Source organism: Orcinus orca, chromosome 16, assembly GCF_937001465.1.
Source record: "Orcinus orca chromosome 16, mOrcOrc1.1, whole genome shotgun sequence".
Lineage (NCBI taxonomy): Eukaryota > Metazoa > Chordata > Mammalia > Artiodactyla > Delphinidae > Orcinus > Orcinus orca.
In genome coordinates this window covers 48,209,905-48,223,223 of record NC_064574.1, presented here as the reverse complement: position 1 = coordinate 48,223,223, position 13,319 = coordinate 48,209,905, and the positions used below count along the sequence as shown (strand labels likewise).

The 13,319-nt window shown below is 43.5% G+C and overlaps 1 protein-coding gene across 8 annotated transcripts in view; it reads right to left on the bottom strand.

Annotated features, from left to right (window-relative positions):
- DZANK1 (double zinc ribbon and ankyrin repeat domains 1) overlaps positions 1–13,319 on the bottom strand; it is a 74,346-nt gene that overhangs the window by 17,320 nt on the left and 43,707 nt on the right. For all 8 annotated transcript variants that reach the window (XM_033429391.2, XM_049699122.1, XM_049699118.1 and 5 more), the window contains 2 exons: positions 10,380–10,544; positions 8,787–8,994 (listed from right to left, as the gene is read on the bottom strand). In XM_033429391.2, coding sequence (XP_033285282.2) covers positions 8,787–8,994; positions 10,380–10,544 — 373 coding nt within the window. The remainder of the gene's footprint in view (positions 1–8,786; positions 8,995–10,379; positions 10,545–13,319) is intronic.

The window sequence follows — 13,319 nt, the reverse complement described above, 5'->3', positions numbered from 1 at the left end:
AGCCATCAGCTGAGGCTAGGGGTCCGAGATGGTCTCATCCCTGTAGCTGAGGCCTCGGCTAAGATGGCACAGAGCTGGGGGTCGCCTGGCCTCTCTTTTCCCGTGACTGCCGCCTGCACCCGCTCAAACGTCAGCAGTCTTTGTGGTGGCTGTTGGCTGGGCCCTGAGGCATCTGTCCTCATTCAGTGATCTGTCCTGACCTTTTTACACGGCACTCACTTCCTGGGGAGTAAATGCAAGCTCCCAGCCCTCCTAGGTCCAGGCCCGGAACTGTCGTAGTGTCTCTTCTGCCACTTCTGCTGATCAAAGCAACTCGCAAGGCCAGTCTAGATTCCAAAGGAAGGGAAACAGCATACAGGGGTGGGAGAGGTCATTCTGGTCATCTCTGCAGATGATCGACCAAGACACTCATGCCTGGAAGACAGTAGACTGGGTCCTGACTCCCAGTTGGGAAATCCATGAGGCAAGAGAAGAGCTGGGAATGACTGACTCCCAGCTCTGCAGCCCAGGGAACTCAGGGGACCTCATCCCCGTGGAACCATAAAATAAACAAACATTTAAAGTGTCTGGGGCTTCCCTGGTGGCCCAGTGGTTGAGGGTCCGCCTGCCGATGCAGGGGACGTGGGTTCGTGCCCCGGTCCGGGAAGATCCCACATGCCGCGGAGCAGCTGGGCCCATGAGCCATGGCCGCTGGGCCTGCGCGTCCGGAGCCTGTGCTCCGCAACGGGAGAGACCACAACAGTGAGAGGCCCGTGTACAGCAAAAAATAAAAATAAAAAAAAAGGGTCTGGAAATGGTTCTAGGGACATAGAGCAAATACAGAAACATCTGAAGAAGAAACTGTGCTAAAACTCAGAACAGCAAGAGTCTGTGGTGTTTGAACCATGACCCACCCCCTCCTCCCCTCTCTCAGCTGAGCACGATGAAAACTTCACTCCACATGGTTCAACCATAAACACACAGCTCCCTCTCCTCCCAGCTCCCAGCTCCCAGCTGGAGAGCCACGGAATCTTCCCAGAAGAAGCAGGATTTCAGTGTTTCTCATCCCGCCCCCAATTACCTGCTGCAGAGACCAAATTCTGGGCAAGTGCAGTCAGGAGTGGGGGCCCCCCCTCCTCTGTCCAGCCACCATTTATGGGATGGACGCTCCCCTTTGGGTCTGGTACACTGAGAATACTGCGGTCCAGGTCATCCTTGTACTGGCTTATTTGTAAAGCAGAGGTCTCATAGAAGAAGAGGCAAGTCAAGAAGACCAGAGGTGACAGCTGCACCTCCTTCACTGAGTGCCCAGCCGCTGAAAAGAAACACACCATTGTCCCCACCCCCCTGATCCAGAGCATTGGCTCAGATATTTTGCACAAGGGAAGATAAGACAGAGAGCTCCGAATCTCCACAGGAACCCACTCCTTTGGCAAGAGTGTGAGGAAGTTCAGGCCTAAGGATAACAATGAATGATGTGGTAAAAAGCAAGTAAAAGAAGCCTAGAGATAGCAGTTAAACCATAGGCTGGCCAGTTTACCAAAGAGAACCACAGAAGTAAACAGCTAAGAAGAGCTCTCCTGAAGTCCGAAAAATATCTCAAACACTGATCTCAAAAACTATCCCTATAAAGAATCTCAAATTTAATTGGATTAGGGAGCCGACAGCAGCCGCGCGGCGGGCCCAGACCCACGCGGCCGAAGCTCCTGCAAACTTGGGCGCGCGCTCGCGCCATTGCGCCGGCGGCCCGAGCGATGAAGATGGTGGCGCCCTAGACGCGGTTCTACTCCAACAGCTGCTGCCTGTGCTGCCATGTCCACACCGGCACCATCCTGCTCGGCGTCTGGTACCTGATCATCAATGCCGTGGCCCTGCTGATTCTATTGAGCGCCCGCCCTGGCTGATCCAGATCAGTATCGCTTTTCAAGTTCTGAACGCGGAGGTGACTTGGAGCTCATGGATGATGCCAACATGTGCATTGCTATCGCCATTTCTCTTCTCATGATCCTGATCTGTGCAAGGCTACTTCTGTTTATCAGCATCATCTTGACTTTTAAGGGTTACTTGATTAGCTGTGTTTGGAACTGCTACCGATACATCAATGGCAGGAACTCCTCCGCTGTCCTGGTTTATGTTACCAGCAATGACACTACGGTGCTGTTACCCCCGTACGATGATGCCACTGTGAATGGCGCCGCCAAGGAGCCGCCACCACCTTATGTGTCTGCCTAAGCCTGGAAGTGTGGCATAGCTGGGAGCGATGGCTTGACTTTCATACATCAGAGCAATAGTTCTTTAATTTTACTTCTGAGATGAGCTCTCTGTGCCTATTTGTTGCTGAAAGGCTACAATTTAAATTTTTAGATGTTAAGTTGAAACTCTCTGTAGTTTGAAACCTATGCTTTAGCTAGAGCACCGTGATAGAGTAACTGTAGAATTCTTTCTGTGGGGTTGGGGTGGGCTCCCCTAGTCTTTCCTCAGCATTGAAACTACCCAACAATCCGGATGAACCTTTTGTCCGAGGAGTCTGTTGTACGTGCTGAGCCCCAGAGTTGAAGAATTTGTGACACTTTTCTCTCCATTCCCTCCTTTCTCTTTTGAAAGCGTTAAATAAAATCAAAATTATACAATGCTTTTCTTAGGCCACTCCAGTTTATAGAACAAACCCTTAGGAGAAAAGGAATGTTAATCGTGTAAGGAGTCCACATATACACATAAATAAAACAAGAATTTCCTTAGATCCTTTATGATTTAAATTCAGTGACAATTTGAGTTTGCTGCTCAAGGATTTTGTCCACGGGTTAAATTGAGACCCTTTGTCAATTGCCGGCAGTGAGGACAGTCAGTCACCACCCCGGTGGCTGCCCTTGTACACCCATGTCTGGGGTCACGGCACGGTGTGTTAGAGGGGAACCGGTTGGTACTGTGTTGTATCAGGTTCTCCCTTTCTCACAGTTTCCCATCCCCACTCAGAGCCTAGTCTGACTCAGGGAGGACATCCATCAGCTTCTGTCAAGCGGAATTGCTGATATGTATTTACCCAACAATCTGAGAAAAGGTTTTCTTCTCTCCCTGCAAGGCACATCCTACTACTTTGAATTTCTGAGTATGCCTCGTCATCTTTTAAAATGAGTGTAAAACGGACTTCAGAAAAATGGGAGGTGGCGGGGGTGCTTTCCTTGCAAAATGCCCTTATCTTGACTACCTGAATTTCAAGGGACTTTTATATATTCGTATGTTCAAAAGTCACAGCTCTCCTGTTTGTTCATTATTGAATATGCTGTAAATGAAGCCATTTGCAATTAAAGTGAGATTTGCCCACATCCAAAAAGAAAAAAAAAAAGAAATTAATTGGATCAGCCTGTAGAGCAATTTACACCCCTAGAGTGTGGTGGAAAGTAATAAAGCAATCAGCCAGCAATAAGTGGAATTAAAGGCTGGTTATGGTCAGGGAAAGAGATGGTCAAAGAGAGCCTCGCTAAAATCACGGTCATCCTAGGTGACAGGGTGCATGGCCAAGGCCTCACTCTCCAAGGAGCAACTTCAGAGGTGTCCCACTGTGGGGGTGAGACAGAGCTCAGGAACCTGGTCCAGCTGGTCACTAAACAAACAGACAAGCAAATAACAGTAACAAGCCTGGAGATGAGGTCAGTACCCAGAGTTGCTACAATATGTTATTTTAAATGTCCAGGTTCCAAAAATAAAAAGAAAATTTAAGAGACAAAAAAAGAATGCAAAGAAACAAGAAACTGTGATTCACACACAGGAAAAAAAACAGGCAACAGAAACTGTGAGAGAGGTCACATGTTGGAGATTTAACAGATTTCAAAGCAGCCATTGTAAATATATCCAAAGAACTAAAAGAAACGATGCATGAAGAAGTAAAAGAAGGTGCCTCATGAAATATAGAATATCAATAAATACATAGAAATTATATATAAAGAGAACCAAATAGATATTGTGTAGCAGAAAAGCATAATGATTGAAATTAAAAATTCACTAGAGAGACTCAGAAGTTAATTTGAACTGACAAAAGAAAGAATTAGCAAATTCAGAAACAGATGAACAGATATTATGCAATGCAAAAAACAGAGAGAAAAAAAGAATGAAGAAAAATGAACAGAGCCTAAGAAGCCTGCAGGAAACTATCAAGCATACCAACATATGCATAATGAGAATCCCAGAAGAGGGGACAGAGCAAAATGCAGAAAAAATATTTGAAGAAACAATGGCCCCAAACTTCCCAAATTTGATGAAAGGCATGAATTTACACATCCAAGCAGCTCAACAAATTCCAAGTAGGGTCCACACCAAAAGACACACTTTTAAGAGACAAAAACAGAGAATCTTGAGAGCAGCGGGAGAGAAATGACTCATCACATACAAGGGATCTGCAAGAGATTAACAGCAGATTTCTCACCAGAAATCATGGAGGCCAGAAGACAGTGGGATAACATATTCAAAGCGCTCAAAAGAAAAAAAAAACCTGTCAACCAAGAATCTTATTCCCAGAAGCTATCTTTCAAAAATGAAGGCAAAATGAAGACGTCACCAGACACTATAAAACTGAGGGAAGTCATTGCTATCAGACCACCCTATAAGAAACACTAAAGAAAGTTCTTCAGGCTCAAAGCAAATGACTCCAGACAGTAATGTGAATCTATACACACAAAAAAACAAAGAGCACTGATAAAGTAACCATGTAACTATAAAAGACATTACAAATGCCTATTTCTTTTCTTCTCCTAACAAATATAATAATATATTGCATAAAATAATATGTATATAGGTGTAGTATTTGTCCTATAACATATAGAAATGTAATATCTTGGCCAATAAGAGCACAAAAGAGGTGGACAGGAGCAAAGCTTGATTGGGCTAAGGAAATGGCTCCAGATGGTAACTCAAATCCACAGGAGTAAACAAAGACAACTAGAAATGGGAAGAAAGGAGGCTAATATAACAAAAGCCATAAATATATAATAAAGTTGACCCTTGAACAACACAGGGGTTATGGGCACCAACCCCCCATGCAGTTGAAAATCTGTATATAACTTTAGAGTTGGCCCTCCGTATCCATGGTCCCACATCCGTGCACTCAACCAACTGTGAATCATGTAGTACTGAAGTAAGCATACAGTGAAAACAAAAAATCCACATATAAACAGACCCACACAGTTCAAAGCCATGTTGTTCAAGGGTCAACTGTAGTTCTTTCTTCTTTCAGCATTTTTAAAAGACATAAGGTTATATAAAGTAATAAATATAACAGTGTTTTGTTGGGTTTGCAACATATATAGATGTAATATATATATATGTAGACATTGTTGTTATATATACCTATAAAACCAGGAAGAAAGAACAGAGCTATATAGGAGTAGCATTTCTGTGTCACACTGGAATTAAATTACTATAAATCTGAAACATATTCTGATAAGATGTGTAAGGTAAGGGGCTTCCCTGGTGGTGCAGTGGTTAAGAATCTGCCTGCTAATGCAGGGGACACAGGTTCAAGCCCTGGTCTGGGAAGATCCCACACACCGAGGAGCAACTAAGCCTGTGTGCCACAACTACTGAGCCTGGGCTCTAGAGCCCGTGAGCCACAACTACTGAGGCCACATGCCACAACTACTGAAGCCCACGCACCTAGAGCCTGTGCTCTGCAACAAGAGAAGCCACCGCGATGAGAAGCCCACACACCACAATGAAGAGTAGCCCCTGCTTGCCACAACTAGAGAAAGCCCATGCAGCAACAAAGACCCAACGCAGCCAAAAATAAAATAAATAAAAATTAAAAAAAAAAGATGTATAATGTAAGCCCTAGAGCAACAACTAAGGGAATAAGCTGGTATGGAAAAACCTGAACGAACTTTTTGGCCAACCCAATATATAGGGGAAAAAACCCATTAAACATTCAAATCTTACATTAGAAAATATGCAACACAAAAGCAAGCAGTAAAGGAGGAATACAGGAACAAAAAGATACAAACATTTAGAAAAGAATGAATAAAATGGAAGACACAAATCCAACTTTATCAGTAACATTAAATGTGAATGAATTTAACAACCCAATCAAAAAACAGAGATTTTAGACACTTTAGATTCAAAAATACAAACAGATTAAAAGTAAAAAATATGGAAGTATATATATCATGCAAACAGCAACCACAAGAAAGCTGGACTGGCTATACTAATACCAGACAAAATAGATTTTAAGACCAAATAAAATGTTACTAGATAAAAATAGGGACATTTTATAATGAAAAAGGGTATCATGAAGGTATAACAATTATAAACAATTGTAAGTATGTACCTAATAACAGATAACCAAAACACATGAAGCAAAAACTGAGGGAAATGATGGGAGAAATAGACAACTCAGCAACAATGGCTGGACACTTTAATACCCTATTTTCAAAATGGATAGAACAACTAGGCAGAAGGTCAGCAAGAAATAGAACACTTGAACAGCACTCTAAACTAGCAGGACCTAATGGACATCTACAGACTATTCCACCCCCAAGAGAATATATATTCTTCTCAAGGGCACATGGAACATTCTCCAGGATAGGTCATATGTTAGGCCATGTCAAGTCTCAATAAATTTAAAAGGGTTAAAATCATACAAAGTATGTTTCTGATCACAATAGAATGAAACTAGAAATCAATAACAGACAGAAATTTGGGGAACTCACAACTATTTGGAAATTAAATAATTCTTAAACAACCAGTGGGTCAAAGAAGAAACCACAGGGGAAACTAGAAAATTCACTGTTGAAAGAAAATGAAGGTACAACACCAAAACTTATGGGATGCAGTGAAAGCAGCACTCCCAGGGAAATTTATTGTTGTAAATGCCTACATTAAAAAAGAAGAAAGGCCTCAAATCAAGACCTGAACCCCACAAAATAAATAAATAAATAATTTCACCTAAAAAAAAAAAAAAAAAGACCTGAACCTTTGACCTTGAGAAACTAGAAAAAGAGCAAACTCCACCTAAAGCAAGAAGAAATAAGGAAATAATGAAGATTAGAGTGGAAATTAACGAAAGACAGAACAGAAAAGCAATACAAAAAATCAACAAAACCCAAAGTTGGTTCTTGAAAAGAGATCAGCAAAATTGGCAAATCTTTACCTAGACTCACCAAGAAAAAGAGAAGTGACTCAAATTGCTAGAATCAGAAATTAAACAGGGGATATTACCACCAACCTTATTGAAATAAAAAGGATTATAAAGGGATACTATGGACAACTGGATGCTAATAAATCAGGTAACTCAGACGAAATGATGCTCAGCATCATTAGTCATCAGGGAAACGCTGATCAAAACCATAACGAGGGCTTCCCTGGTGGCGCAGTGGTTGAGAGTCTGCCTGCCGATGCAGGGGACACGGGTTCGTGCCCCGGTCCAGGAAAATCCCACATGCCACGGAGCGGCTGGGCCCGTGAGCCATAGCCGCTGAGCCTGCGCGTCCGGAGCCTGTGCTCCGCAACGGGAGAGGCCACAACAGTGAGAGGCCCGCATACCGCAAAAAAAAACAAAAAAAAAAACATAATGAGACACTGCTCCACACCCACTAGGATGCTTGTAATGAAAATGTCAAATAATAACAAGTGCTGATAAAGATGTGGAAAAATCGGTACCCTCATACACTGCCAGTCAGAATGTAAAATAGTGCAGCCACGTTGGAAAACAGTCCAGAAGTTCCTCAGAAAGTTAAACATGTTACCATTTGACCCAGCAACTGCACTCCTATGTACATACCCAAGAGAAATGAAAACATATGCCACAGAAAAATTTCTACATGAATGTTCAGAGCACCGTTATTCTTAACAGTCAAACCTGTTCTCACACACACACACACACACACACACACACACAAAGCTGGACACAACTCAAATGTCTATTACTGGTGAACATACAAACAAATGTCATATATCCACACAATAGAATATCACTGAGCTATTATTAAAAAAGTAGAATGAAGTACTGAAAACGTGTTACATGGACAAAACTTGAAAACATCACACTAAGTGAAAGAAGCCGGTCACAAAAGACCATATTATATGCTTCCACTTATACGTCCAGAATAAGCAGATCCATGAAGACAGAAAGTAGATGAGTGATCGTTACCCCCTTGGGAAGGGGACGTACAGGGTTTACTTCTGGGGGGATGAAAAGGTTCTAGAAATGCAGTGGTGATGGCTGTACTGCTCATGTACTAAATGCCACTGAACTGTACCCTTTAAAATGGTTAAGATGGTGAATTTTATGTCATGTGAATTTGCCACAATAGAAAAAGAGATTATGGCAGTCAGCAGTAACGATGCAGACTAAGCACATTTCTGTGTTAGTAGCACACATTCTTTTTTTTTTTTTTTTGCGGTACGCGGGCCTCTCACTGCTGTGGCCTCTCCCGTTGCAGAGCACAGGCTCCGGATGCGCAGGCTCAGCGGCCATGGGTCACGGGCCCAGCCGCTCCGCGGCATGTGGGATCTTCCCAGACTGGGGCACGAACCTGCGTCCCCTGCATCGGCAGGCGGACTCTCAACCACTGCGCCACCAGGGAAGCCCAGTAGTACACATTCTTATGTGCGACTTCATTTACCAACGCGACAACGGGGCTAAGAGTCAAAACATGCTAAAAGTTTAAGGAAGTGCTATTATTCATACAAAGCAAAATTACTTGAAGTAAGAAAAATAAAGGCACTTCTTGTACATAAAAATGAATCGAAAGGAAGATAAAAGACGTAATTTTCTTTCAGGGAAAGAGTGGGTTCCCTTCTGAGAGGAGAGTGTGTCTCACCTCTCCCTGGGCTGACGGCTGTGAGGAGAGGTTTATGGTCACTCATTTTCTCCTGCCTCTGCTTCTGAGAAGCCATTTCCAGTTCTTTTTTTGCCAGGAGGGTCCCAGACGGGTAGAACAGGCCAGTGGTCTGTGTGCCCACATCCTTCTTAGGCCCAGCATCAGGCTTGGGAAAAGGAACATTTAGGGGCTGCCAGGCAGATTGAGGCTGTATGAGCAAGGCAGAAAACATTAAAAAAAAAAAACCTATAATATAAATTAATTAATTCTCCATTTTATCACAGAAAACAATTCTAATCAGGAGTAAAAGTATCTCCAAAACACTGTACTTTGAACTAAAAGGGGTTTTCAGGCCTTGCCTCACCTTCTTTGCTTGTTTTTCGCAGCAACTCCCAGCCTGAGCCCTGAAGCCAGCCCCACCCCTTGTCCACTGACTGTCTCAAATTCGGCAAATCAACTGATGCTCCCTGTCCTGCCGCCTGAGACCTGGAAATCTATCCTCTCAGCTCTACAATTCAGAGGAGCATAGACTTTACTACCCATCCACACTCAACTACTGGGCACCTACATTTTCTCTGAGACACTCTCCTGCATCTGGGCCTGGGGACCTGAGAGGACCACCATGCAAGGATATGTACTTTGCACACTGCACAAAAGCATTGCATCTAAACGGGTAATATTTACATAGTGGACATTGTATGTTTGCATATTAGGACAATTTTTATGGTAAAAGAAAATGTCTAACAAAATTAGTAAATTACAATCAATTTCCAACAGATGGCAGTCAATTGTCTTGAGAAGAAAAACACCATGTCTCATTTGCACAAAGGTGCCACCTCGGTTATTGGCAGTCCCGGGATCTGCAAGTGTTTTCATTTGGGTTAAGGAACCGTGAACGCCCTAAAAATGAATGCAAAGTTGCTGAGTGCTTTTCATTTGGGTTAAGGAACCGTGAACTCCCTAAAAATGAATGCAAAGTTGCTGAGTGCACGTGCATTCTCTCTAACAATCATCAAGCTTCAAATTCTTCTAATGAAGAGATTTGAAGAATCTAAAGAAGAGAAGAAACCCGAAAAGTCTTTCTGTAGCTTAGACAAATTCATAAAAGTCTAACACAAAGCTGGTTACAGATTAAGTCCTTCTGAAAATAACCTTGTGAGATTTTCCTCAAATATGCCCAGTTGTTATAAGTGGCGAAAGCAATTGTACGAACCCAATATAAGTTTTCTAAAATATAAAAGAGCAGGGGGAAAGTTCTTGGTGTGCTACATAAGAAATTCACGAGACGAGAGTACATTCTATCCCATGTATTTTAAAGCTCCCTAATGACATTACATCTATTACCTTGCACACGCAGTTAGACCTCGATTTACTACAGATAAATGCATATTTACATCTTTGAATTCTGAAGAAATCACTCGAGTGTTTAAAACATAACGTGGTTGAAGGTATTTACACACCCAGTTGAAAGTCCACGAGAAAGGTCTAAGTGTTTTGGCTCTCTTCCCCTGGGTTGGCTCACAGGGTCGAGAACACAAATTCAGAGTCACAACCCCTTCCTGGGTCCAGTTCTTACTACCATGGAGGCCTCACCTCAGCAAAAGGGCCAGGTTCTCCAGCAGCTGGAGCCAAGCTGTTCTCCACACTAGGTCTTGCCAAGGACTTCACGTAAATACCACAGGAGCCACAGAATCGTGCAGATGGGTGATTGCTGGCTCCACATTTATAACAAACGGAGTAGCAAGTTGCAACGCCAGGCTAGAGGATAGAAAATACTTTTATATTTTCATGAATATCAGAGACACAATTTTCCCATACAAATTATGCCCATACCATACAATCTGCAGCCGTCCAAAGAACACATGCCCATACCCTCTGACCCTGTAATTCTACCTTCTAGAATTTATCCTACAGATGGAAAAATTCACAAAGAAGTATATTCAAGACCATTCCCTGCAGGATTGTGGTTTTAGAGGAAATAACTGGAAACAGCCAGCCCTAAACGTCCAGCACCAGGGGATGGTCTAAACGCACCACGGGACATATAGACAGCAGAAAAAATGAGGTTACTAACGAGATACACTGCTAGGAGCAAAGAACTGGGTCTGTGTTCGTATTAAACTACCAGTTACTTATTAATGCATCGAATGGCTGAAAGAAGACCTCAGAAAGTGGGTTACAGTGATTACTTCTGGGGGTAGGAGCCATGGGACTAGGATGGGAAGGGAGACTAACCCTTCACACAAAACCTCTTGTATTATTTACATGTGACCCTTACTCCCATAAATAATTCTGCGTGTTTCATTAAAAAGGTAAGTAGACAATTCATAAAAGAAGAAAACACCAGGAGTCAACAGATGAATGAAAAGGTTTAACCTCAAAAAATGCAGATGAAAACAGCAATGAGACACCTTCTCAATCTGAGAGAACTAATGATCTCTGTCTGCAGATTCTTAGGGAAATAGGTGCTAGGACCCAAATCCCAAGAAGCGATTTCAGCAAGGCTGTGGAAGGGAGGAGCCTGGCTCGGGGGCCCCTGAGGCACAGAGAAGCTGTGTTAAAACCCCCATGGCGGCTCCACATCAAGCTTCCCCTGCTCTCACGTGGACAGGTGGACACAGGGCCGTACAGGCGGGTCAATACCCCAATCCCCCTCCCGATCCGGAAGAGAAGGAAGCCGCAGACCAGTGCAAACCCCGGAAATACGGTGGTACTTCTGCCCCAAAGAGTAAAACTATGATGAGCTTCACCAGTGAATAAATTAGAACAAAGAACATGCGCTGCTTCATGGAAAGTCGAGGAAACTGGTGCCTCACATATCTTGAAGCCCCCGTTACCTGGGACGCCAAAGGCAGCGTGCCCACCGCCCTCGCTGTGAGGATGTTACTAGAGAAAAAGCCTGAGCAGACGGCGCGGCCTGAGAGGTCACGGCCGAGGCTCATCCTCTCTCCTTCGGACTCTGGTTTCCATCTGGCAATGTCAACTTACTTGCCACTCCTGACACAGGAGAAGAATTATTTTCTTTGGGGGAGGGAGTTGGGATTGTCTCATGAGACTTTCTGAGACTCTGGCAGGCGGACCTGGACTAGAATCTTTGCTCCCGCTGCTAAACCCCACGGCAGGGGTGGCACGCTGGCGCCCTGGTCGCCTCTGTTTACAGATGAGGGAAAGCGAGGCACCGAGGGGGTGAGCCCCGCGATCTGAACCCAGGTCAGCCGACTCTACGCTATAGCCGGGCTTTCATCCACGACTCCATGCAGCCCCTTCAACACAGTGGCTCCCTCACGGGGCGCTCCTGCGGCGGGATTTCACCTGGTTAAGCGCAGCGCAGTCCGCAGGAGTGCTCAGCACAGGGTCAGGCTCCCTGTGTCAGCTTCCTTCCCACTAGACCTGATTTCCTGGAGGGAAAGGACTCTCATTTCACACTTTTCCCCACAAGCACAGGACCTGGGACCTGGCACCTGGGAGCCACCCAAGTAGTTACTGAATGAATCAATCGATCAATGAATAACTGACTCCATTGATAACGGAACGTGTGCATACATTATAGAAAGTGTTTACTAAGGATAATTTTTCCTCAAAGAAAACTGTGCGCCCAGTGTATCCTGTTTTACTTCAGGGATTGCTCTGTTGTCCTAAAACAGACATCTTTCCAGAAAGAGGCTACCCCAGCTCCCAACACCCACAGATTCTGAGAAAGAAGACCCCTTTAGTATATACTTATCCTCGCCCCATTTATGTGCAATTAAAGGAAGACTCTTTGGGATAAAATCAAAGGAGAAACCCTTTGGAAACTTTTCCTTCAGACTTAAATTTCAATTTATCCTGCTGTTAAAGCAGGGTTTTGATACAAAACTTGCTAATCTGGGTTTCTAAATACAAAGCCTTCAGACCTTTCATTGAAATGCACAGTGATTCAGTTATACATATATACATTCATACGTATATGTGTATATATATATATTCTTTCTTCTCTTAATTTCTTTAAGAGATACATACAATTGTTTAAAACATAAACCACAACATTCTTGAAGGGTTTATGATGTATAAAGGTGTAATATGTATAACTGTAACATAAAGGATGGGGGAATGGATATGAACCTATACAGTTGCAAGATTTCTGTATTTAACCTGATGTGGTACAATAATAACTAATTAGACTAAAAAGTTAAAAATGTATATTTTAATCACTAGGGCAACTACTAAAAAATAATGCCAAGAAATACAGCTAAAAAGTCAACAAGAGGGCTTCCCTGGTGGCGCAGTGGTTGAGAGTCCGCCTGCCGATGCAGGGGACACGGGTTCGTGCCCCGGTCCGGGAAGATCCCACATGCTGCGGAGGGGCTGGGCCCGTGAGCCATGGCCGCTGAGCCTGTGCTCCACAATGGGAGAGGCCACAACAGTGAGAGGCCCACGTACCGCAAAAAAAAAAAAAAAAAAAAAAAAAGTCAACAAGAAAATTAAAATATAATTCTAAAAAGTATTCAAAAACCCCCAAAAGGCAAGAAAGTAGGAACAAAGGAAACAAAACAG